The sequence below is a fragment of the Bubalus bubalis genome, chromosome 9, assembly GCF_019923935.1.
Source record: "Bubalus bubalis isolate 160015118507 breed Murrah chromosome 9, NDDB_SH_1, whole genome shotgun sequence".
In the NCBI taxonomy this organism is placed as follows: Eukaryota; Metazoa; Chordata; class Mammalia; order Artiodactyla; family Bovidae; genus Bubalus; species Bubalus bubalis.
Window position 1 is genome coordinate 104,352,147 of NC_059165.1, and position 26,891 is coordinate 104,379,037.

The 26,891-nt window shown below is 49.0% G+C and overlaps 1 protein-coding gene across 5 annotated transcripts; it reads right to left on the reverse strand.

The window, feature by feature from the left end:
* Positions 1-1,852: 1,852 nt before the first annotated feature.
* Positions 1,853-26,891, reverse strand: HAUS8 (HAUS augmin like complex subunit 8). 5 transcript variants are annotated; one of them, XM_045166760.1, is made up of 12 exons: positions 26,773-26,798; positions 23,117-23,222; positions 22,511-22,572; positions 19,334-19,389; positions 15,243-15,324; positions 12,379-12,471; positions 11,372-11,463; positions 10,702-10,767; positions 10,436-10,594; positions 8,562-8,703; positions 3,503-3,644; positions 1,853-2,235 (listed from the first exon to the last, which is right to left on the reverse strand). In XM_045166760.1, exons 2-12 carry the CDS (start codon positions 23,188-23,190, stop codon positions 2,052-2,054), a joined length of 1,152 nt encoding a protein of 383 aa, XP_045022695.1. In that variant the 5' UTR covers positions 23,191-23,222; positions 26,773-26,798; the 3' UTR covers positions 1,853-2,051. The 5 variants fall into 5 exon arrangements, with proteins under 5 accessions (XP_045022695.1, XP_045022697.1, XP_045022698.1 ...); XM_045166762.1 differs by lacking the exon at positions 23,117-23,222 and having other exon boundaries at positions 26,773-26,872; XM_045166763.1 differs by lacking the exons at positions 23,117-23,222; positions 26,773-26,798 and adding an exon at positions 26,666-26,691.

Sequence of the window (26,891 nt, forward strand, 5' to 3'; positions counted from 1 at the left end):
ATTTCACAATTGTTTAATACAGACTAAAAGATGAAGGGAACTACAGGGAAGATGAATAGTCTAAAAGCTGCTAGAGAAAGGAGAAAGAAGAGCAGAGGGAAAAGAAAGCATGTGGCAGAATATCAGACACTTATATCCTGAATACAGGGCCACGGGAGGGCCTGGCCTAAGGGCTGGAGTTCGGGCTGCCTCTGGTGGAGGAGGGGAAGGCCGCAGGGGGGCTGTGTACATGCACGTGCTACGACCATCGAGTGCCCCACTCGAGACTCCACTGGTGGTCCAGTGGTTAAGAACCCGCCCTCCGATGCAAGGGACGCAGGGTCCATCCCTGGTCAGCAAACGAAGCCCCCGTGTGCCACGGAGCAGCTAAACCTGAACTGTAATTTTTGAGCCCACACAAGTGGTGGAAGAAAATGGGTCAGGATGTGGAGACGTTTCTGGGACGCTGATCTAGGAGCTCCACGGGAAACTCCCATGCGGGCTTCAAATGGACTTGGAGATATAATGGAAGGGTTGGGAGTGTGGATGCAAATCGGGAGGTTTCAACCAGCTTGCTGGGAAGAGACTGTGGGTTTTGTGGGAATGGCTCCTACGTCTGAGTGGGGACACCTGGACCACTACCTACAAATGTAAATCCACACCCTGCTGACGGAAGCCCCAGAGGCCCCAGCGAGGAGGGCAAGTGTTGGCAGGGTTAAGGGGAAAGGGGGTAAAAAGGCCACATTTCTTTAATCTTAAAGCATCATGGGGGACTTCCCTGGTGTCCAGTGGTAAGACTTGGAGCTCCCAATGCAGGGGGCCCGGGTCCCACGTGCCAAGGGGCACCTCAGGCCACGTACTGCAACCACTGAACCTGTGTCCCACAACGAGAGCCCACACAGCCGAAAGTTAAACGGTAAATTTAAAAAATGATAAATAACAATATTTTTTCAATGATAAAAACTTAATAATAATATAAACAAAAAATAAGTGCCATGGGGATGGACCCTACATCTCACTGGGGACCGCTCCCCCTCCTGGTGTCCTACCACAGAAGGCTTGTAGACAGGAAGCGCCAGATGCCATCGGAGGCACAGCCACGGGAACCAGGAAGACTGCCCGGGCCCACGCGGTGTGGACGGCAGCCAGCACACGGGCTGGACCCACTCCCTGCGCCACAGTCCCGAGTGGAGTGTAGACGGCAGCCACAAGCCCTGTAGCTGTGCCCCAGCACGGCCACGAGGGCTCTGGCCTGCATGCAGAATTTCCATTCGAGGGCCAACTCCTAACCCGCTGCTGCTTATTCAACAGAACCGCCCACTGACTGAAGGGCATGAAGCAATCTTCAAAGTGAAATACAACTGACTCTCGAACAGCACTGGGTTAGAGGCTCCACAGTCAAAAATCTTAACAGAATTTATGCCTCTGTACCCACAAGTTCTGAAACGTGGATTCTTCCAACCAAGGACTGCATCATGCTACACAGTATTTGAGCTTCCCTGGTGGCTCAGTGGCAAAGAATCCATCTGCAATGCAGGAGACATGAGTTCAGCCCTTGGGTTCAGAAGGTCCCCTGGAGGAGGAAATAGCAACCCACTCCAGTGTTCTTCCTGGGAAATCCCATGGACAGAGGAGCCTGGTGGGCTACAGTCCATGGGGTCACAAAAGAGTCAGAAAAGACTTAGCAACTAAATCACCATGTAGTATTTACTACTGAAAAAGATCCATGTATAAGTGACCTGCAGTTCAAACCCACACTGTTCAAGGGTCAACTGGTCATAATGTCTGGGAGGTTCTGATGCTCAGGACCAGCTTTTCAGAAAAAGCTGGGACAACATGCACCTTCTTCTGCCCCTTACAGAAAAGCCAAGGCTCCATTGCAAAACAGTTTTTATTTGTTAAATTATCAAATGAGATTATCACACAAAAATAACTATACGGCTAGGCTAAGTGCGTAAAGTGCGCAAGTCTGAAGAACCCGGGGGGTCGCTGCAGGTTCCCTGCACCCCGGAACAAGGGGCACAGGACGTGCGTCCTTCCCCATGGGGTGGGGACACACTCTGCATGTGGATTCACAGTTCGTCGTGGCCCAAGGGGCTCCTGATCTCCTGAGTTTCCCCATCAGTGGCCTCCTTGGGATTAAAATACCACCGGCTGAGGGCCTCGGGGCCTTGGGCCTCTTCCCAGACATCCTGGTTGATTAAGGCTGCTTCTTTACTTGCCTCGGCGGAAAGTTCCAGAACCTGGTCAACGCTCCTGCATCAACAAGAAGATGATGGAATCTTTTCACCACCCCCAGCCTGCCCGAGCACCTATGAGGCTGTCACATGGGGGAGACAGGTTCAGGGTGACCCTCCTTGGGCTTGTGGGAAAGCGCGGGTGAGTAAGATTTGTCTGAGAAGAACTCAAACAGCAAAGCCCCTAGAACAGGACTGGCCAGGTGTGAAGGAAAAGAGTCATTTACTCGACAAATATTTAAGGAGTACCAACACCGTGCAAGGAACCATCCTAAGGGCGGAAGGCAGAGCCGTGAATGGGGCACCGTCCCAGGGATCACACGACGTAAACAGCGGTGGGGAAGGCGGCATAAAACGTGCTTTCCCATTCGTGTGTTTTCCATTTACTCCTGTGACCCTGGTGACCTAGAATCCTTTGGTGTGTCTGATTTCACCCCAGGCACACAGAGGGAGGCGATGCCATAGCAGGTGGTATTTGTCATGAGGACCTTTCAAACTTTTCAGGCACCTCAGGAAATACATTTGACATCATAAAGGAGAAGAAAACTAGATTCTCTTTTGGAAGAGGTGGAGGAAAGCCCCATGATTAGAAAAGTCCCGTGGGTGGGGGCAGGCAGGCAGCTTTGTGGGACTGGCCATCGGCTGTATGGACCTGGGCCCTGGTTACACAAGGGTGCCTGTTCGTGAAAGCCACCGTTACCACCTGTGGCTTTTCTACGTGTATTTAGACATTAATAAGAGGTTCCAAGATCTCTCAAAGCCCCTATTCTGAAAAACACATACAGACCAACCCTAGGGTCCGTAATGTGCTCCTACCCTGGGCAACGATCGCCCCTTTCTATTGTGGCTGCCCCAGAACACACACAGGGGACTTCCCTGGTGGTCCAGTGTTAAGACTTCACCCTCCAATGCAAGGGGTGTGGATTCAACCCCTGGTTGGGGCGCTAAGATCCCACATGCCTCCATGCCAAAAAAACGAAAAATATCAAACAGAAGCAATGTTGTAACAAATTCAATAAGGACTTTAAAACCGTCCACATCCAATAACCAAAACAAAAAATTTCTTAGAAAAAGAACACACACCGGGGTATTCTTGGGTTCCAAGAATCTTGCTCTCTCCCTGCCTTGCTGGACCTTCATACCCTTGGCCCCTGGAAATATCAGAGCTGCCCACCTTCTGGGGCACAGCACGCCCTCCACAGGGCAGCTGCCAACAGCCTCTCTCTGCCGAAGGGGAGGTTGCAGGGAGGGGTGCTATCTTGTTCTTGAGCTATTTCCTGCAATACCTTCGGAGCTCCAGGTCCTTCTTCTGGATCACCTCCCTGAGTTCCCTCAGCACGTCAAAGGCCTTTGCATTGTCTTCTGAGCTGCCAATGCCAAGTTCTCCCAGCAGATGGCGTGTGGTCTTCAATTCCTGCTGCAACTCGTCTGGAGGGAAAAAGGGGTTGCCAACCATGGCGCCTTTCAAGGAGCCCCAAGCAATGGACACACGAGCTAGGTGGCCAACTAGATTTTTCTCCTTTTGCTGGAATGCTCTCGTGTGATGCCAGAATCGTGAAAGGCTCAAAGGAACAAAGGGCAGTGAAAGAAGACATTCATGCGCTGGCACCGCCTCTGGACCCCTTTGCCTGAGATCACAGGGGTCTGAGACGGGGGGTCAGGTGTGTCTGCCGTGCAGGAAGTTACGGAAACAGACCTGAGAGGGCATACTGCTGTCCTCACTACAGAAACGAATGCGTAAGACAGAGACGATCTGGGCGAGAAGGAACTTAAGAACAAACCCGTGGTTTCCAGTCCCCGGTCCCACCACTTCTGCACCCCCTCCCCACCCAGCCCCATGTGGGAAGCCGCTTGCAACAGCGCTGGGTCCCCCACCTGCTCTAGCAAAACCAGCATCTCTGAGTCTGGTACAAGTCCCAACACTACACGTCGCAGCTGTACGTTGTGACACCTGGGGACCCTTGTAAGGGTTCTTATAAACGCACATCTTCTTTGCCGAGAGACTCAACTGTGTCCTCCCCAGAAACCATGTTCAGGTCTTAATCTCAGGTACCTGTGAACGCGACCTAACTGGACATGAGGTCTCCAGAGATGTAATTGAGTTAGAAGGAGGTCATTAGAGAGGGGCCTAATGCAGCCACTGGTGCTCGTGTAAGAAGGGGAGAGTTTAGACAAGGAGTCTCAGAAACAAGGCCACGTGAAGACAGGCAGTGCTGCAACACTGTGATAACAAACAAAAAACAAAGCCAAAATCAACTTAATGACAACGGGGATTTCCCTGGCGGTCCAGAGGGCAGGGAACCGCCTGCCAACGCAAGGGACACGTGTTCGATCCCCGACCTTCACTTGCCTCGGGGCAATTAAGCCGTACGCCCAACTACTGAGGACCATGCGCCTACAGCCTGTGGTCAGAAAGAAGCCTGCACGCAGAACCGAGAGAGCAGCCCCCTGCTCACAACAACTACAGAAAACCACGAAGACCCAGCGCAGCCAAAAAGAAAATAAATAATTAAGTGCAAAATAAATAAAACAAAAGGAACAGCTGGAAAAAAAAGAGAGAGGCAGTGTTTGGAGAAATGCTCCACCAGCCAACACCTGCCAGCACACGGAAGCCAGAAGAGAGGCAGGGGATACATCCTCCACCAGACAGTCCAGAAGCATCCAACCCCAATGTGGCCCCTTCAACTCGGAGGGAACACATATCTGTTGTTTTCAGCCACCCTGTTTATGCTATTTTGTTACAGAAGCCCTAGGAAACGCTAACAGTCCCTAAGCCCAACTCCTCCCAACTATCTAAGGGATTTATCAGACATGGAGACCGAGAGTTATAAATAAAATTAGAAACCTGGACATGGAGGATGGTTCAACAAGGCTCATTTTTCAAGGTCCTGTGTCATACATACTATTTCACATTGGAAAAGGCTTTATTTTACATCAGCTTCAAACAAAACATATTCAAGTGGCTCATGAGAGCTCAGCTTAGAAATTACCCAACTCTATGCCATGTGAACCAGCAATTTCACTCCTGGGCATTTATCTAGACAAAACTTTAATTCAAGAAGATACATGCACTCCTATCTTCATAGCAGCACTATTCACAATAGCCACGACACAGAAGCAACCTAAATGTCCACCAATAGATGAATGAATAAAGATGATGTGGTACATATACACGTGGAATACTTCTCAGTCATAAAAAAGAATGAACTATGCCATCGCAGCACCATGGATGGACCTAGAGGTTATCACACTCAGTGCAGCAAGCCAGACAAAGACAAATATCATGTTACCCATTATGTGTGGAAAGTAAAAAAAAAAAAGGGGTACAAATGAACTCCTCTACAAAAGAGAAACAGATTCACGGACACATAGAATAGACGGTGGTTACCAAGCAGCAATGGGTTAGGAGAGAGACAGAGTGAAGTCTGGGATTCAGTTCAGTTTAGTTGCTCAGTCGTGTCCAACTCTTTGTGACCCCACGGACTACAGTACGCCAGGCCACCCTGTCCATCACCAACTCCCGGAACTTGCTCAAACTCACGTCCATCAAGTTGGTGATGCCATCCAACCATCTCATCCTCTGTCATCCTCTTCTCCTCCCACCTTCAGTCTTTTCCAGCATCAGGGTCTTTTCCAATGAGCCAGTTCTTCGAATCAGGTGGCCAAAGTATTGGCGCTTCAGCATCAGTCCTTCCAATGAATATTCAGGACTGATTTCCTTTAGGATGGACTGGTTGGATCTCCTTGCAGTCCAAGGGACTTTCAAGAGTCTTCTGCAACACCACAGTGCAAAAGCATCAATTCTTCAGCACTCAGCTTTCTTTATGGTCCAACTCTCACATCCATACATGACAACTGGAAAAACCATAGCTTTAACTAGATGGACCTTTGTCAGCAAAGTAATATCTCTGGCTTTTTAATATGCTGTGTAGGTTGGTCATAGCTTTTCTTCCAAGGAGCAAGGGTCTTTTAATTTCATGGCTGAAGTTATTATCTGCAGTATTTTGGAGCCCCCCCAAAATAAAGTCTGTCACTGTTTCCATTGTTTCCCTATCTATTTGCAATGAAATGATGGGGCTGGATGCCATAATAGTAGGAATGCTGAGTTTTAAGCCAACTTTTTCACTCTCCTCTTTCACTTTCATCAAGAGGCTCTTTAGTTCTTCTTCATGTTCTGCCATAAGGGTGGTGTCATCTGTGTATCTGAGGTAATTGATATTTCTCCTGGCAATCTTGATTCCAGCTTGTGCTTCATCCAGACTGGCATTTCACATGATGTACTCTGCATAGAAGTTAAATAAGCAGGGTGACAATATACAGCCTTGGCGTACTCTTTTTCCAACTTGGAACCAGTCTGTTGTTCCATGTCCAGTTCTAACTGTTGCTTCTTGACCTGCATATACATTTCTCAGGAGCCAGGTCAGGTGGTCTGGTATTCCCATCTCTTGAAGAATTTTCCAATTTGTTGTGATCCACACAGTCAAAGGCTTTGGCATAGTCAATAAAGCAAAAATAGATGTTTTTCTGGAACTCTCTTGCTTTTTCCATGATCCAACAGATGTTTGCAATTTGATCTCTGGCTCCTCTGTCTTTTCTAAATCCAGCTTGAACATCTGGAAGTTCACAGTTTACGTACTATTGCAGCCTGGCTTGGAGAATTTTGAGCATTACTTTGCTAGTGTGTGAGATGAGTGCAATTACTTTGCTAGCGTGTGAGATGAGTGCAATTGTACAGTAGTTTGAGCATTCTTTGGCATTGCCTTTCTTTGGGATTGGAATGAAAACTGACCTTTTCCAGTTCTCTGGCCACTGCTGAAGTTTCCAAATTTGCTGGCATATTGAGTGCAGCAGTTTTACACCACCATCTTTTAGGATTTGAAATAGCTCAACTAGAATTCCATCACTAGCTTTGTTCATAGTGATGCTTCCTAAGGCCCACCTGACTTCACATTCCAGGATATCTGGCTCTAGGTAAGTGATCACACTATCATGGTTATCTCAGTCATGACGACCTTTTCTGTATAATTCTTCTGTGTATTTTTTCCACCTCTTCTTAATGTATTCTGTTAAGTCCATACCATTTCTGTCCTTTATTGAGCCCATCTTTGCATGAAATGTTCCCTTGGTACTCTAATTTTCTTGAAGACATCTCTAGTCTTTCCCATTCTATTGTTTTCCTCTATTTCTTTGCAATGATCACTGAATAAGAAGTTTGGGATTAGTAGATGCAAGCAAAGTATACATAGAATGGTTAAACAACATGGTCCTACTGTACAGCACAGGGAAGTACATGCAGTATCCTGTCATTAACCATAACGGCTGCCAAGTCCTGCAGTTGTGTCTGACTGTGTGACCCCACAGACGGCAGCCCACCAGGCCCCTCTGTCCCTGGAATTCTCCAGTCAAGAATACTGGAGTGGGTTGCCATTTCCTTCTCCATAACCACAATGGAAGAAAACATAAAAAGTGACTGTATATATACATATATGTAGAGTGAATTGGGCTCCCCTGGTGGCTCAGCAGTAAAGAACCTCTCTGCCAAAGCAGGAGACCTGGATTCGATCCCTGGGTCAGGAAGATCCCCTGGAGGAAGAAATGGCAGCCCACTCCAGTACTCTTGCCTAGAGAATCCCATGGAGAGAGGAGCCTGGTGGGCCACAGTCCATGTGGTAGCAAAGAGTCAGACAAGACTGAGCACACATGCGTAACTGAATCACTTTGCTGTACAGCAGAAATTAACACAACACTGTAACGCAATTATACTTAAATGAGGAAGGAAGGAAGGGAGACAGAAAGTGAGAGGAAGGAAGGAAGGAGGCAAACTCTATGGCAGCTGAAAACTCGCTTGAGAGAGAGACTTGTTCTAAAGAGAACCATAGGGTCTTGGATGGTGCTCTTCACACCTGTCATCTTCTTCAAGTGAAGTATTAGATGGAACGCCCTACGGAGATGGGAGCGCCCATCTCTGCTCTGCTCAGAAGACAGGACAAGGTAGGGGGTGGTGGCCCTGTGGTTTCCCAGCTGCCAAAGCACCTTACTAGATCTGCCCAAGGCTGAGAGACGGCAGGCTCCCAGCACGCCTTTCAGGACAGGAGATCACTGAAGGGTCATCCTACAAACCTGGGTTCAAATCCCAATGCAGCTCTGACTCAGGACCCGACCCTAAACAAATGTCAGCCTCGCCGGCCCACCGCATCCTCTGCCATTTGACGGGGGACACACCATCTACTTGCAAGGAGGCCTGTGACATGACATTGAGGGATAAAGGCACCCAGGACACAGGAGATGCCAACACGCACCAGTGGCTTGTCCTGCCGCTTGCCCCGCAGCCACCCCAGCTCTTACCTAAGAAGAGCTGCCTGTCTCCATCCAGGTGGACTGATTTCACGGGCAGCTCATGCCGTGTGGTGTCCAGGGCTATTGCAAATGTCTTGTACTGTTCCCGAAAGCGGCTGGCCACAGCCTCCAAGGGGCTCAGCATCTCAATCTGCAGGCAGGGAGGGAAGAGCCTGTGAGTCCAAGCCCTGCGCTCCCCTCCCTGCAAGTTCACCGGACGGCACGTGTGAGGTAAAGACTCGGCACTGTTCTGGGACTTCCCTGGGGGTCCAGAGGTGAAGACTCCACACTTGGAGTGCTTCCACTGCGGGGGATGCGGGTTCGATCCCGGGTTGGGGAATCTCAGATCCCACGGGCTGCACAGCGCGGGCAAAAGTAAAAGAAAATAAAAAAAAAGAAATTGATTGTTGTTGTTCAGTCGCTAAGTCGTGTCCGACTCTTTGCAACCCCGTGGACCATAGCATGCCAGGCTCCTCTGCCCTCCACTATCTCCCAGAGTTTGCTCAGTTTCGTATCCATTGAGTCAGTGATGCGGATACCATCATTTAAGAAACTGGCAGCACCATTTAAAACACTTTATTAGACAAACCTTAATAAAAAAGACAGAGCACTGGTCCTCCCAGGTCTCCCTGGGAAGCTTCCAAGGGTGTGGTGGGCTCTCCCGAGTCCCAGCCGGCCACTAGCAAGGTGGCCCAGGCCTCCTCACCAGGAACATGTGTTGGCCTTCCAGCATGTTCCAAGGCTGAGCCCTTGACTGGGATCACAGTGGACCCAGGAAGGCTGGGCCCTCCTGCTTCAGAGCCTGGAGTTGACAGGCCTCCACCCACCAAGGCCGTGCCTGCCAAGCCTTCTTTCCTCGTACATGCTGTCTGGGGGTTGTAAGGATTTCTTTACGTGATTATCTTTTCTTTTCTTCTACTGTGAGGTCCAGGAGGACAGGGACCCTGTTTTCAGCTTGGGGCTGGGCCACAGGGAACACTCACAAGTGTGTGCTAGGTGTCACGGGCTGGACTTGTTCTCACAAATTCCTTGGTTGATACCCCAACCCCCAGCACCTCAGAACGTGACCTGACTTGGAGACTTTACAGAGGTAATCCAGTTAAGGTGGGGTCATTAAGCTGGGCCCTGATCAGTATGACAGGTGTCCTCATAAAAGGGGGCAACGTGGAGACTGATGCTCACGGGGAGAAGGCCAGCTAACAATGAGACACAGGGAGAAGATGGCCGCCGACAAGCCAAGGACAGAGCCTGGGACATTCCTTCCCTCACGGCCCTCGGACGGAACCCACCCTGCTGACACCTTGATCTCGGATGCACAGCCTCCAGAAGGAAGGGAGAATAGGTGTCAGTTGTTTAAGCTGCCACCCCACCTGTGGTCCTTTGTTATGGTGGCCCCAGCACACACACACACTGGGTGAGGAGCCCCATTTCCTGGTCGAGCCTTCCTAGGTTCCCAGGGTTCACTGTGACCTTCCTTGACATGGGCATTCCTGTCCATTCAGCACCAAGCCTGCATCTCCCACCAGCACCCGGGCCCACCTGGGCTGGCCAGAGCATGTCTCACTTTTTTTTTTCGGCCACACCCCATGGCATGTGGGACCTTAGTTTCCCAACCAAGGATGGAACGCGTGCCCCGTGCACTGAGGTGCAGTGTTAGCCAGTGGACGGCTGGAGAAGCCTCCCAGGGCCCATGTGTGTTAAAGAGACAGGCCCATTTGCAGATCGGTTCTGACATTACCGTCACGTCCTCTGATAAATCGCCACAGAGAAATAGAGTTGAAGCCAAATGAGGAGGGACACTCACAATAAAGGCTCTCTCCAACCCTCCCCAAAGGACTGATGCTGCTGGGACATGAGACTTGGAGGCCGTGGTCACCCCTGACCTGTGCATCCAGGAAATCCTCCAGCTCCTTCTTCTTCTGACAGAGGAGAAGCCTGCGCTTCAACTCATAAGCCTTTTTCTGGAGTTTCTCCTTCTCTTTACACAATATTTCTAGGTTCTTTTCTGCCTGTTCTTCGAATGCAGACAGGCCATTCTCCATCTGGGAAATGCAAAACAAAAGTTCAGGCCAGAGAGGACCTTGCCTCCGTGGCTGACAGCGGCCACCCTTCCATCTGCGACACACATGAAAAGAGGCTCCATCCTTACCTTCACGGTCAGCAGGGTCAGAAGGAGAGTCTGGGACTCCATCATTTCCATTGCTTGTGACAGATCCTTCAGGAGAAGAAAAAGATACTCCTGGTTCCCCAAGAACTGGTATAAATCCAGTTCTGCCCCCCGGGAGAGAAGGGGCAGAACCCTCACCCACATGCGCTGTCTTCACACGAGCACTCTGCCGCTTCTCAACTGTGTGTCCCCAAGCGGCCTCTTTTCTCACTTAGTCTTCTGGGGCCTCTGTGACAGGACGAGGGTGCTCTTTGGTCCCTTTCTGGCAGGTGGGTGGTCTGCTACCAGCTGGAGGGCACCCACCAACCCGGCGACTCACCAGAACCAGGACTTGGGGCTCCCCCGCAGGCAAGACGACAGCCCAGCCACCCTCTGCCATGGTCGGGACCTGGCCTGTAGACCACCCTAGTGTGGCGCCAGAAAACCAGACCCCGATCTCATTTTTCACATGACCCTGAATTTGTATCTCCTCCCATAGGTGTATACTTGGGAAGATGGAACTCTGTAAATCCTCTAAGAATGTTGTGGGCTTTTGTCCTGAAAGGCACAGCTGGCTTGTTTGCTCCTGGAGCAAGGCATCGAGGGGCACCTGGCACAAGGCAGGATTTAGCCAACTTGCAGCGGAAGCTTCCCTCTCATTTCAGGCACTTACTGGGCTCTTTTCACTCGCGGCAGAAGAGGATGACAACTCGGCTTTCTTTGACTTTTTTTTTAATTGTGGAGTCTTTCGGACCACACTTTTATCTAAGGTGAAGAAAAGTGTTACCCATAAAGTGAAAAGACACAGGCCACCTAATGTTCACTGCAGCACTATTTACAAGAGCCGAGACATGGAAGCGACTGAATGTCCACTGACAGATGAATGGATGAAGAAGAGGTAGCATGTATCTGGGGCTTTCCTAGCAGCTCAGATGGTAAAGAGTCTGCCTGCAGTGCAGGAGACCTGGGTGCGATTCCTGGGTTGGAAAGATCCCCTGGAGAAGGACATGGCAACCCACTCCAGATTTCTTGCCTGGAGAATCTCGTGGATGAGGAGCTTGGCAGGCTACAGTCCACAGGGTCGCAAAGAGTCAGACATGACCAAGCAACTAACACTAGTATATATCTACAATGGAATATTGGTTAGGCCATAAAAAGAATGAAATAATTCTATTTGCAGCAACATGGATGGACCTAGAGATTATCATACTAAATGAAGTCAAGACAGAGAAAGACAAATATCATATGATATCACTTAATGTGGAATCTAAAAAATAAAAATGAACTTATACACAAAATGGAAACAGACCCACTGACATATAGAAAAAAAAACTTATGGTTACCAAAGAGGGAAGGTTGGGGGGATAAATTAGGAGGTTGGAATTAACATATAAAATAGATCCCAATAAGGACCTACTGTACAGTAAGGGAACTATACTCAGTATTTTGTAATAACATAAGGAAAAATAATCTGAAAAAAAAATCTACATAATCTTTATATATATATATATATATATATGAATCACTGTGTTATGTATCTGAAACTTACACAACATTGTAAATCAACTATACTTAAAAAAAAAAAAGTGTTTCTAGGGTGAGAAGAGCAGATTTTGGAAGCCCTCAGGGATGCACTGCAACCCGCAGCAGGGGAATGGCCGGGGACAGTGAACGACTTACCGTGAATGGCTGAGAGATCCAGGTCAGACAAGGCAGTGTCATGCCCCTCCAGCAAGGTAGACTGCAGGTTGCCTTTGTCAAGTCCACTGCCATCTATGGGACCCAAGGAGAATTCCCAGGAGTCAGCCCAGTTAGCAAGATGTGGAAGCCTGGAAGCAGGAAACTTTCTCTGCAATACCACCTCCTTCCAAAAACTCAGTTTCTTGCAAAGAAGCAGTAGAGAAGGCTGAAAAACCTTTGGAAATTCCCACCCACCAACTTGAATATATTTTAAAGTAGAACTAGAAAAGAGAGGCAGTCTTTAGGACCAAAAGACACAAATAAGCCTTTCTGCTTAGTTTAAATAAAAGATGCTGTGTACATATGAACATACAAAACAGAAATAGACCTAGGACCTACTCTATAGCACAGAGAACTACACTCAATAGTTTGTAAAGACCTATAAGGGAAAAGAATCGGAAAAAGAATAGACATATATGTATGTGTATAACTAAATCACTGGGCTCTACAACTGAAACTCATACAACACTGTAAATCAATTATCCCTCAATAAAAATATAAAAATAGGGAATTCCCTGGCAGTCCAGTGGTGAGGAATCCACGCTCTCACTGCTAGGGCCCTGGGCTTGACCCCTGGTTGCAGAACCAATATCCTGAAAGCTGTGTGGAGCAGTCAAAAATAAAGAAAAACAAAATAAACGTATAAATAAACAAACAAGGTGCTCTGCTCAGAGAATTCTCCAGACAACAACACTGGAGTGGGGTAGCCATTCCCTTCTCCTAGGGGATCTTTCCAACCCAGGGATCGAACCTTGGTCTCCTGCACTGCAGGCCGATTCTTCACCGTCTGAGTCACCAGAGAAAGCCAAGAGTCTAATAGCATGCAATATACATGTTCTGCCCTCTGCTCTTTTTCTCTCTTTCTCTTGTAGCTTCATTTTTTTAGCCTCTATTTAAAAATGTGGAATTACACCTTGTACTGTCTAAAATGGGCACTTGGTGAACTGCAGGTTTCAATTAAACAAGGTTTCCAGGAGGCTGCAGAATGAGCAAATAGTATGTAAAATACAGTCATGTTAGCAAGTAAACAAAACTCTTCAATGAAGAACTATGCAGTTGAGGAAACAAGAGTAAAGTGACAAAAAGTATAAATGGTGGTACCTTTTGTGTTCAAATTTTTAAAAAATGCTCATTAGACAAAAATCTATCAGGAGCAGCTGGCTGCCTCCTGGGTGAGGAACGGGAACTAGAGGCAGGAGATTTCTGTTTCCACTGGTTGAATGTTCTGTCATCTGCATGTAGAGCATTTCCATGAAGAAAACTAATTTCCTATCAAGGCATACAATGGAACTCAAGCAGTCCCTCTAAACTGTCATGGCTATGTTTAAATTATAATTCTGTCTTGGCACTACTGACATGGGGGCGCAGATCATTCTTTTTTGTGGGGCCATCCTGTGCTCTGAGGGTGTCAATCCCTGGCCTCCACCCACCAGCATCCCACACCACCCCCCTCAATAACCCCAGCTGAGAACTCTGAGTTATAAATGTGGCAGACCCAGTTTTTGACCCCTCTGACCATGCCAGCTTTCCCAGCTTCACACATGGCCCTCAACCCAGCTGCATGAGAGAAGACTAAAAGGCTGGCTCCAGCTCCGTGTGCCCACTTCTCAGTCGCGCCTGGGTCAAGGAACAGAATAACTTCAGACAAACAGCTAGAACAGGATCAGAAAGTTGTACCCTGCAGGCCAAATCCGGCCCACTTCCCGTGTTTGTTAATAAAGTTCTATAAGGACACAGACAAGCCCATTTGTGTACACACGGTTTGTGGCTGTTTTCACGCTGCGAAAGGCAGAGTTAACTGTTTGGTGACAGAGGCTGTCTGGCCTGCAAAGTCTAAAATATTTACCACTGGCTCAGAAAAGTTTTGCTGACTCTTGATCTAAACAATAAAGCAGGAAATCTAAGTCGTAAAATAACATATTTAGTTTTCTCCTATGGAACTCAAAGTTATTGCCATTTTGAATGAGGGTTCATGGGCCAAGAAAGTTTTGCTTTTTGTGAATTGCTCTTCTACAAGAGAAGAGCTGCCCACTACCACCGGTGAGGCAGGCACAGGAGCTGGATGATGTGCTACTTTGGGGAGGAGCCTTCCCCAGCTTCCAGAATGAGCACACTGACCAGGACTGAGCAGCAAATATACTCCAGTGACGGTCCTCTGAATGGTAGGTCACGGGCGAGCTTCTGCCCTCCTGGGCTACACTCCCCCTTTCCTCTGGTCACATGGCATGTGGGATCTTAGTTCCCCGACCAGTGATCGAACTCGTGCCCCACCCCCCGACCCCCGCCCCGCACTGGAAGCTCAGTCTTAACCACTGGACTGCTAAGGAAGTCCCCATTACCCATTTTTTAAATAAGCAACACATGACACGTCTACAATCCGAAAATGTGAAAGTTTTCGTATCGCTCTGGTGAAAGCTTTTAGAAGACGATCCAACCCAAGATAGTGAGAGGCAGGAGGATGCAGTCTCATACCCTCTCTGAAAGTCCTGCTCTCAGAGCTCTGGTGGGAAATGGCCATGTGAGCAAGGAACTGGTGCCACAAGGGAGCACCATGATGGCAATGTGGCTCTTCTCTGGGGCCACAAATGGGACGGGCCCCCTCATTCCTCTGCTATCCCTTTCAGCTCCTCACACATCCCAGATCAGGCTTTATACTGAAACTCTCTGCCTAGTTCCTTTCCTTCATGCTCCCCATGAAGGAAAGGGAGTTTTAACCCAGCATACTTAGAAACAAAATTCTCCACCATGCTCATCACCCTCTGAGCCTTGGAGCTCTTTCAAACTCTCCCTGCATCTTTACCCACCTTTGCTCTTTTGGAGCTGGCTGGATTTTGTTCCACCTTCAGGCATCGTCCCACCGGCCTTTAATGCATCTGCTGCAGGAGCCTGTTAGGGGAATATACGACCTTCAGGGGACAAGACACCTTCCTTCCTGCCATCTGCAAAGCCTGAATCTGCTCTTACTTGGAGGCAAGGGGATAGACTCAAGGAGTTCTGACACTTAATTGCGTATATACAGGATGAGGGCTTCCCAGGCGGTGCTAGTGGTAAAGAACCCGCCTGCCAATGCCGGAGACATAAGAGATGTGGTTCATTCCCTGGGTTGGGAAGATCCCCTGGAGGAGGGCATGGCAACCCACGCCAACATTCTTGCCTGGAGGATCCCATGGGCAGAGGAGCCAGGCAGGCTGCAGTCCATGGGGCCACAAAGAGTCGGACACGAGTGAAGCAACTTAGCATGCACGCCCGCACATAGACGATAAATGTTACTTTTTTCAAAAAGAATACCTTCATATCCGTTGAACATAGGAAACTATCAAAAATTTGCTGGTGGTATTATCTGACATGGCAGATTACAGATGATTGATTTTCTATATACTTTTTAGTATTGCCCAGTTTTACACAGACAACATATTAATTTGGTAGTCAAAATAAACAAAGCTTCTGTAAAGGTCTTACTCTTCAAAAATTATAAAAAAGCAAGCAACAGTTGCAGCTGGCAAGCCATCATAGTAATATAAAAGCAAAAAGAAAATCTTGTAGAGAGTGAAAACATTTTGATGTATAGACACCACTCCTATTCAGCCTCCCAACAGAGGTCTGAGAATAAGAAATAAAAGCCAAGCAAGTTGCAAAAAAAAGAAAACTCCCTTCTTGCAGACAGGATACTTCACATAGAAAATCCCAAAATAGGTTTAGAAGCACTGCTAAAACTAGAAAGTAAGTTTAGCAAGTTTGCAGGACACAGGGCCAATATAAAAAGATACTTCTAGCAATGAACAACTTTGCGACCCCATGGACTGTAGCCCACCAGGCTCCTCTGTCCATAGGATTATCCACGCATGAATACTGAACGGGTTGCCATCTCCTCCTCCAGGGGATCCTCCTGAGCCCAGGGGTCAAGTCTGGGCTTCCTGCGTCGCCAGCGGATTCTTGTACCCTGAGCCACCTAGGAAGCCCCCAGTGTGCTGGACACCTAAAACCAATACCATGTTATACGTGAATTATTTCTTAATTTAAAAAATTAATAAAATCTTATCACAAAAGAAACAAATTAAAGAAAGAAAGAAAAGACAGTATCTTGTATAACAGCATTAAAACCACCAAATACTTAGGTATAAACCTAACCAAACATGGAGAAGATCTGTATGCTGAGAATCACAAAATACTGATGAAAGAAATCTAACAAAAACAAATAAATGGAGAGGTATATCATGTTCATGGATTGAAAGACTTGGGTGTTTTTAGGATGTTCTTCTCCCTAAACTGATGCACAGATTCAATATAATTAAAATTCCAGAAATTTTGGTAGGAAATGGCAATGTAAGTCTGAAATTTGTACAGAAAGGCAAAGGAACTAGAAGTACCAGTTTTGGAAAAGAACAGAGTGGGAAAATTCACAGGACCCAACTCTAAGACTTCCTACAAAACTGTATAATCTGGGCAGTGTATAAATGGCCAAAGGACAGACACATAGAAAAGTAGAAAAGAACGGTCTAAAAATGATATACACATGTATAGTCAACTGCTTTGCAACAGACGTGATAAGACAATACAATAAGGACAGGAGAGTCATTTCAACAAATGGCGCTGGAATATGAGGACGTCTGTACGCTTAAAAATGAACTTGAATTCCATCATCACTGCAGATACAAAAATTAATTCAAAATGGATCCCAGACCTAAAAGTAAAACCTAAAACTATAAAACTCACTGGAGAAACGTGAGAAAATGTTTGTGATCTTGGCTGAGGCAAAGGTTTCTTAGATAAGACACCAAAAGCACATTCCATAAAAGCAGAAATTGATAAACTTCATCAAAAGTGAGAACTTCTGTTGTTTACAAGACACTTAAGAGAACGGAAAGCCAAGTCATACACTGGAAAAAAAAATATTTGCAAATCATCACAAAGGGTTGATATCGAGGACACAGAAAGAGCTCTCACAACTCAAGGATGAGAAAAAAAAAACAACCTAATTTTTTTAAATGGGCAAAAGATCTGACTGAAAAATAAATAAATAAATAAATAAAGGGGCAAAAGATCTGAATGGACACATCACCAAAGATATAGGAATGGTCAATAAGTACATGAAAAGATGCTCAGTATCATCAGTTGTCATGGAGACGCAATTTAAAACCACAGTGCGATAGCCCTTTGCACCCACAGGACGGTGTCATCTTACAGTAATGGCTGTCCTCTGCGGCTGCAGCCTCTCTGGAGAAGGCGGGCAGTTTCTTACAAAGTCAAACATACAATTCCCTTATAATTCCACTCTTGGGAGAATTGCAATCACATCCATACAGAATCCTGAACAGCAATGTTTAAGGTGGCTTTATTCATAAGTGTCAAAAACGGGAAAGAAACCCAATGTCCTTGGCCAGGGAATGGCTGAGCACACTGCGGTCCATCCGTGCAGTGGAATGTCAATCAGCCAGCGCAGGAGCCCGCACTAACTGTACAGAGGCAGGCAGGGGGACCTTTACGGGAAAGCAGCCAGTCTGCAAGAGGCTGCAATCTGGGTGGTACCTTTTAAAAGATCTTCTGGAAAAGCCGAGCTACAGGGACAGAAAACAAATCGTAGTTGCCTCGGATGGGGAAGGGCTGGTTCCATCAGAGCACAAGGGGTCTCGGGGGTGACAGACTTCTCCATCTTGACTGTGGTGGGTTTGTGACTGGATGCACTGGTCAAAACTTACAGAATTATATGCTGAAAAGAGTGATGCTTCCTTTATGGAAACTACACCTTAATTTAAAAGATTAAAAAAAAAGAAAATGGAGAAGCTCTTAAAAATCTAAAATACTATATAAGCATGTAGACACATGGGGGTGCTGTAACCAAGCTGTCCAGGAATTTTAAAATTATGAAGTGTGGACTGTTAGCTTTTGTTGAAAATTACTTCAATAATGTAAACCACGGACTCTGGGTCCAGATGCATCATTTTAGGTTCCTAGGCTGTAAACACGCCACACTCCAGTGCGAGATGCGGATGACAGAGAGGACAGGCACATGAGGGGGCGGGGGCAGGGTATGGATGGGAAATCTCTGTACTCTCCACTCAGTTTTGCTTTGAAACTCAAACCGCTCTTAAAAAATTAAGTCCATAAAAAAGAAAAAAATCACTCCAAGAAGCGTATCAGTTGGCACAAAAGTATCCTTTTCCTTCAAGCCCGGTCTTAAATCACGTTAACTAAGAAACAACCTGCCATTCACCCTACCAGAATAAAAGAAAGGCAGTAGAAATAAATATTTAACTAAACTTTACCAAATCTTACAATTTTTTCCAAATCATAAAGATTTGGAAAATGGGATAACACAAACTTTACACACACCGGTGGTCCGTACACGCTGAAACAAAAAGGTCACTGGGTAATCTAATGACTGTTTTCACTGAACACCACACAAAGCAGGTTCTCAAAGTATTAAATGTTTTCTGCTGTCATTTTTCAGTGGTTTCATCATTCTCGTGGTGCAGCTAGAAGGTAAGTCACTAAGCCCTTCCTGTAACGCTGGGCGATTCAGGCACGTCATTTTTCCCCATGGTCTTTCTCTCACACCCTCCAGGTATTTTTTATGACACCAGCCAAGGCCAGAGAACTGTGTGCCAGGCATTAGAAGGAACGGCTTCAGGACAGAATCCAGAAAGGAATTACTGTGTTGAGAGACAGGAATAACTTTATGATTCACTAGAGCTCGTGGCTTTGCACAAGGGATACTCAAAGTGATCAGCCACCCACAACAGAGATCCATGCGTTGGCGCAAAGGGCGTGACAGTCCCAAAGGCAAACTGGGCCAAACCCCTGAAATGTTTCCTTTAGGACCAGGCTGTGTCTGGCTGGTGCAACTTGTCTCAGAACTCCAAGTTCAGAACTGTTTCAAATGTACGTTATATGTTACCTTTCTGGGGGCTTTCTTTTCATACTGCAAGTACCGCGACTCCACTATTCTTCCACCTGTAAGGGACACACAGTTGGTTTATAATAAAACTACGGCATGCAGTGTTAAGGATCCACCAGTGCCCAGTATGCCCACAGCCCACCCCGAAAGCTGGGCACTATCAGCCCTCCCTGCTCAGCCTTGAGCATGTATGAGACATCTTTTGTATGCAAGAAGACGTATGAGACACCTCCTGTACATAAGGGCTTCCCAGGTGATTCAGCCGTAAAGAATGTGCCTGCCAATGCAGGAGGCGCAGGAGACGTGGATTTGATCCCTCGGTCAGGAAGATCCCCTGGAGAAGGGAATGGCTACCCACTCCGGTATTCTTGCCTAGGAAATCCATGGACAGCGGAGCCCAGCAGGCTAGTCCAAAGGGTCACAAAGAGTTGGACACGACTGATTGATGGAACACACACACACTGTGCCCAAGTGCTTGGACTAGAGGCGGAGCCACAGAGACCCAAGAAACTACGATCAAGGAAGAGCAAGGGGGCTTCCCCGGAATCCGCCTGCTAATGCAGGAAACCCGGGTTCAATCCCTGATCCCACATGGCTTGGGGCAACTAAGCTGGTGCACCGAGCCCGTGCTCTAGAGCCCGGGAACCACTGAAGCCCGCAGTCCCCGACAGCCTGTGTTCGGCAACAGAGAAGCCGCTGCAGTGACAAGCCTGAGCACCACAACTCGAGCGCAGCCCCTGCTCACTGAGACCAGAGAAGGGCCCGTGCAGCAAGGAAGATCCAGCACAGCCAAAAACAAACAAGTAGACACAATTATTTAAAAAAAAAACAAAGGGCATGAGTATGTGCCAACAGTCAGAACAGAAAGTGGGCTCGGGGCAGAGCAGGGCAGGGAAAGGAAGAAAGAGCTTCCAAGGTGGCCACCCGAGAATTCCCTGGCGGTACAGTAGTTAGGACTCCGGGTTCAATCCCTGCTTGGGGGAACTGGGATCCCACAAACCCTGCCGCTTGGCCAGAAAAAGAAAAAAGGCAAAGATGGCCACCTGTTTACCTTCTCCTCCCGCCCCAACTTGCTCTGTGTGCTGTGACCCCAGCTGCCCTTCTCCCACCCAGGCCCGCCTATGACCCAATCATGGTACTGCCTTTTACATCCCCCAAACGCACTCTTAGCTCAGGACTGCTCCCCTGAGACTCAGTACCAATACCCCTCTGGAACACAGCCATATTCCTTGGTGAAAGTCCAGCCCCAGGTCCCCTTCCACACCTGACCCCGGGACGCTGAAAGCGGATGGAGGAAGCCCACGTGTCCCCTCCATCCCCCAGGGGCTCTCACTGCACACCCAGTGCTCAACCCCAGTCCTCTGCTCTGACCTCCACCTCCTACCCCGGGCCATCCCTCCGGTCAGCTGGTGACATCTTCCCTACGTCACTGGCAAGACAGAAGCAGTCCCAGGAGGTCCTCCCACCTGGGCATCTAGCTGCCTCCCAACCTCAGAGCCATAACCTGGGCTCCCCCATGTGACGGGACTTCCGTGCTTGGGGGTAAAACGAACCCCTAGCTCTGGGTGCTGGGCCCAGCCCTCACCCAGTTAGGCAAACCTACTCCCCCAGCCCCGCCCTATATCACCCCACTTCCCTCCCCAGGGGTCTCACTGTTCATTCTCTCTCCACTCCAACCCCCGCCCCCTCCCACTTTTCTGCTCCCCTTTACTATGCCTCCTCTCCTCTCCACTTCCCTGGAATCCTCCCACTCCCCAGTCTGGCCCTCACGATCACGAGGAAATTCCTTCCGGCCAGCCCCCTGAGATGCCCTAGCTCCGAGCCCGGCGGGCCATCCTCAGTGCTCGTCCTGAGGCAGCAGCAGTGGGCAGCACACTGGCCGCACCCTCCTCTCTGACGCACTGTCCCCAGGCTCACCGCCCTGCGGCAGCTACAGCAGGCTGTCTTGTGGGTCCAAGAGCTGCTGAAGGCTGAGCGCTTCCAGGCCCCTTGCGGGTCCTGTGTCCCCTGTTCCTCAAGCTAGCAGGCTGGAGGTAGAGCTGGTAGTCACCCAGGCATGCCCCAGGGAGGGAAGAGCCGTGCCTGCAGGGAGAGTGGGCTCACTCAGTCAGGCAGGAGGCACCGAGGGTCCAGGTCAGAGCAGGCAGGGTCCAGGGTAGAGAATCAAGCCACACCTGGGATCTGCCACCAGGTGTCCAGCAAGGGACTGGGGCGAAGCACACCCCCAGTTCCAGGTGGAGGAGACCAGAACGCGCTGGGTCTAATACCATCAGCAAAGGAGTTGACTCATCTAGGAAGGAGATTCTGGGTTCCCTGCACAATTGAAAAGCAGTTTCAAGTTGCTCGAAAACTAGAATGCACCTGCTTGTTCACAACAGCAGTGGGTTTTCCAAAGAAGCAATGTTACAAGGAAAGATATAATTTGTGCCCAAGAACTAGACCATGTGTAAATAGGATAGATGTTACGGACCAGGTGACATAAACCTCCAGTCACTGGAGAACTAGAATTCTGCTCCAAATTCTCTGAGATCCACACTGATGCAGGGCATAAAAATACTTCAGCGTAACAGAGCCTTGAGCTGCAATGTGTGAGAACCTTGGGTCTACCACCCAAACTGGTCGAGTCAAGACCCAAGAGTCAAGGAGGGCTGTTGACGGTGACCCCAGACACACAGGTGGACATCACACAGGTGGGTACCCCCGAGAGACTGACACACTTATTCAGAAACTAACTTTGATGTTTTATAACAAATTCAGCTCAGACTCTCCTCACCCACTCTTACAAGTGGGTGTGTCCTGGGCACAGCCTGAGACCCCCATGGCCAGAAAGGCCCACTGCCCCAAACAACCCCCCTCAGGTCCTGCTGCACCCTTGGCTACAGGGCTGGGTGACCAAACTCAGGGTCCCCAAAGGTGTGACTAGAAAGAAGGAAAGCCTCAGCTTTCCTGCTCTGACCTGTTTTTTTCCTTTTTCCCCAGAAGTACTTACTGCGGGGGGGGGGGGGGGGGTGGGGGAAACGGGGTATTCACTTTTTTTTTTTCCTGGCCAAGCCAGCAACATGTAGGATCTTAGTTCCCTGATCAGTGCCCACTGCATTGGAAGTTCCACAGAAGTCCAAAAATCACTTAATTTCAGTGGATTCCATTTCAAAAGATAGATTCTCCAATGTTACTCACCTTGTGTTCTTCCTTTACTCCTAGCACCCCTAGCAGTACTGGGGCCCACTGCAGGAGGCTTCCTAAAAGAGAGAAATGGGGGGGTCTTGTTAATGCAGGTGGATAAAAAGCTCTGAGAAGCCACCCAGGAGGCTGGGCTTCCTTGGGACAGCCTTGTCCCAGCACCCACCCCTCTTGCCCATCTCTGCAAGGTGGGGCCACCTCCACGGGACGAGGGATACGGAGTCCCAGCCTTGTCACCTGGGGAAAACGCCTGAGAAGAGCAAGCTTTTTTTTGTTGGCTGTGCCATGTGGGATGCGGGACCTTAGTCCCTCCACCAGGGATTGAACCCAAGCCCCCTGAGACGCAAGTGCAGAGTTTTAACTGCTGGACCGCCAGGGAAGGCCCAAGATCGAGCATTTTTGCCAAGTCTGAACGATCTCAATTTCATTAATTCACGGGCGTTTGTGTGCCAACTGAGGCTACACGGTGAACAGCGGTCTAGGTTTCTCCTCTGAGACGGATAACCAGCAATTTCCTATCAGGCAAGTGCGAAGAGGGAGCGCCCAGGGCAGGGAAAGGGCTGGGGGTTGGGGGTGAGTGACAAGCACCATTAACTCACATACATGAGGAAGGACATTCCCAGACAGGGACCATCAAGGTCAAGGGCACAGAGAATGATGCGGAAACTGGAATCCATAAGCCCCAGTGTCTCAGGAGTAAAGAATCCACCTGCCAATGGAGGAAAGGTGGGATGGATCCCCGAGTTGGGAAGACCCTCTGGAGGAGGAAATGGCAACCACTCCAGTATTCTTGCCTGGGAAAATCTCATGGACGGGAGGCCTGGAGTCGCAAAAGAGTCGGACACAGCTTAGCAACTAAACAGTAAGAGCCCTGTGGCTTAGCTGGAGAAGGCAATTTGAGGAGGGGGTGAGGGATGGGGAAACACTGAGTCCCAGGAGCCAGGCGGGCAGGAGGCACTTGATAAACAGTCAGACGAGTAACTCAGCAGTGCTCACTGGAGGGCAATTCTGATTCCTAGGGGACATTTGGCGGTGTCTAAACACCCGCGATGGTCACAACAGAGGGGACTGCTATCGGCCTAGTGGGGGAGACCAGTGCTCAACGCCCTGCAACACACAGGACGGCGCCCACCAGGGAGAGGACGCTGCTGCAGATGTCAGCACCTCCGAGGCTGGGGAGCCCCGAAGCGGTGAGCGAGTGATCGGCAGCGTGGGATGCGGGGCTGCTGCAAAACTCCGGTCAAAAACTTACGAACCCTGATGGCAGTTAGGGGGAGAATGCATACATGTTTGTGTATGGCTAGTCCCTTCGCTGTTCACCTGAAACCATGACAACACTGTTAATCGGCTATACCCCAAGACAAAATTTTAAATCAAAAATGAACCCTGAATATTACTCAACCCTAAAAAGGAATGAAGTACTGATACGTGTTGAAACAAATAAATCTCAAAAATGTTGTCCTGAGTCAAAGAAGCCAGGCACTTAATGTCATGTGCTGCATGATTCCACTGATAGGAAATATCCAGAACAGGCTAATCCATAGAGACAGAAAGCAGAGTGCTCAAGAGAGAAGGATATATATATGTAAATATGACTGATTTGAGTGATGTATGGCAGAGACCACTACAGCGGGATGCCAGGCAGGGGTCTGGCCGCTGTCAATGCTCCTGAGGTCACAGACAGGCTCCAGGGGCGACAGCGGTGCTGGGCCCTGTTGAGCTCAGTGCAGCCACCTTCCGAGTCACGGGCTCTGATCCCAGGTGAGGCCCAAGCCAGGGCTGGGGCTGCCTCCAAGCCACAGTGCGGAGAGGCAACTTAACAAATGCTGGCTGGGCGCCAGGCGCTCTGCTCCTTCATGGAATGTTCCCAGCCCCGCAGACACCTAACTGTCAGCCTGCTTTCTCTTTGTTTTCCAGACAAGGACCTGGGATTTATATAGGTCACCCGTAGGGAGTCTCAGAGCTAGAAAGGGACAGAGTAAAGATTCCCTCTGGGCTACTCAGGTGGTGCTAGTGGTAAAGAACCCGCCTGTCAATGCAGGAGATAGAAGACATGCGGGCTTGATCCCTGGGTTGGGAAGATCCCCTGGAGGAGGGCATGGCAACCCACTCCAGTATTCTTGCCTGGAGAATCCCATGGACAGAGGAGCCTGGCAGGCTACAGTCCACAGAGCCTCAAAGAGTCGGACATGACTGAAGAGACTTAGACACACACACACACACACACACACACACACACACACACACGGATTCCCTCTGGGGTCTGTGCCAGGGCTCTGGAGACAAAGCAAAGGGACTTAGGCCAAACCTGCAGGGACCTGAGGGTTGGGGAAAGGGTGGCACTACACCTGTCCCCAGCCTCAAGCACTTCCTCCGAACTTCAGAGAGGCTAATGTCAATCTCACCGTTAGAACAAGGGGCTGTGGAATAAACACAAGTGACTTCAGGCGGCCCACTAAATTTTCATGCGCACAGGCACAATAAACATAGGTGGAATACACAAAGCCTTGTGAGACATGGAGTATTTCCTGTCATATCAATAAACAAGGACATCCCAGTCATCAATGATTCCAGCCCTCCAGGGCACACAGGAAGGAGACAAATACCTAGGCAACCCAGCAGCCATTAGACCACAGCCACTCCATATGGGGAGCCCTGAAGAACTCAGTGCAGGATACTGGCCCTAGATAGTTGAGATGACTCTGAAAGGAATGATTTCAGTGAGCCCAGAATCTTGCTGGAGAAGGCAATGGCACCCCACTCCAGTACTCTTGCCTGGAAAATCCCATGGACGGAGGGGCCTGGTAGGCTGCAGTCCATGGGGTCGCGAAGAGTCGGACACAACTGAGCAACTTCACTTTCACTTTTCACATTCATCCATTGGAGAAGGAAATGGCAACCCACTCCAGTGTTCTTGCCTGGTGAATCCCAGGGACGCGGGAGCCTGGTGGGCTGCCGTCTATGGGGTTGCACAGAGTCGGACACGACTGAAGTGACTTAGCATAATCTTGCATCTTTCCCTACATATAAAAGCGCTAGATTCCTTATTTTGAGACACCAGGTTTTCTTTAATTCACAATAATCTCTTGACGTTCAGGCTATCTGCCCTTTGTTACCAACTGTTGAGTCCTTCCCCCAGGCCACAGGTTGGAGGCCTTGCACTAAGGCCATAGACACGAAGCCCAGAACCAAGGTCACCTCTGAAATTGACTGAGCCCCTTTGTAACCACTGCTAAAAGCCCACCCGCCATGATCATCACCAGCAGGCTTCCAGACCCCGAATTAGGCAAAAACGCCCACAGCTGTACTCACCCTAAGGTGCCCTGACCAATCACCTAACGCCAGCCTTCCAGCAGGAATTTTCTTGGTCTTAAGTCTATAAAACTTGGCTATTAATCCATGAAACCTGTCAACCCACTCGCTGCATTTGCAGCGCCCTCATTATCTCTGCTCACTCCCTTCTGAAATGCTGTCTGGAAATTCTTTTCCAACTCGAACTCAGACTGCCTCAACACAAATTTTCATCTAACTTGCCTCCTCCCTGTCCCTTCAGAGCAGTTTTCTCACGGCTACTTGAGATGCTGCCTCCCAGGCTTAAGTCCTAAAAATTTCCGCTGAATAAAACATAACTCTCAACTTTCAGGTTGTGACTATTTTTTAATTTGACACCCGGAATCACACCTGGCAAGGGTTAAGTATTCCACATCTGTCTCTTGCGGGAGACAGATGTGGAATGAGCCTGGGCAAATGATCTTTCCTCCCTAAGCTCATTTGTAAATGAGGAACATAGGATTTAAAAAAAAAAAATGTAGATGAAAGGAGATATTTCAGCGGTTCAACAGCTGTCCACTATAAAAAAGATAACTGGAAGAACTACGAATCACATTCAGTGGCGAGGCACGGCTCTAAACGCTTTTAAACCTCACACTAGGCGGCGGCGTGATCAGCCAGGTTTCTCCAGGGAGAAAAGCGAGGCAGAGAGAGATTAAGTCACCCGCCGGAGAACACCCCGGATGGAAACTTCTGACCAGGGACTCGAACTCGTCCTCGGATCCTGCGCCCACGCTCCCCAGCATGCACAAGGCCGCGTCCCACCTCCCAGAACCCGCGCATCTCGGTGGTTCTTGGGGAGGGGCTCAGATTCGAACTCACCCCGAGGACATTTACCTCCCCAGCTCTGCGGCCCCTCTGTCCCCAGCCCTCGACTACAGCCCTCCAGCTGACACCCACAAATCCAGGCCCGCAGCGCCACAACTTACCCAGCGCCCCGCCCCGAGGAATCCGCCATTTTCCCGCCTTCAACTCAAAGGCCGGCCTCTCAAGTCGAAACCCCGCCCTGTCCCGGACCAGGCCATATCGCTACGCCGCAAGAGGGGTG

Coding starts and splice junctions, on each gene's coding strand:
- HAUS8 (XM_045166760.1), bottom strand. CDS start 23,190: ATGGATTCCAGTTTCCGCATCATTCTCTGTGCCCTTGACCTTGATGGT. Junction 22,573..23,116: donor CTGGGAATGTCCTTCCTCAT/GTATGTGAGTTA, acceptor TCTCTCTTTTAG/GAAGCCTCCTGCAGTGGGCC. Junction 10,768..11,371: donor CCGCGAGTGAAAAGAGCCCA/GTAAGTGCCTGA, acceptor CTTCTCCTGAAG/GATCTGTCACAAGCAATGGA.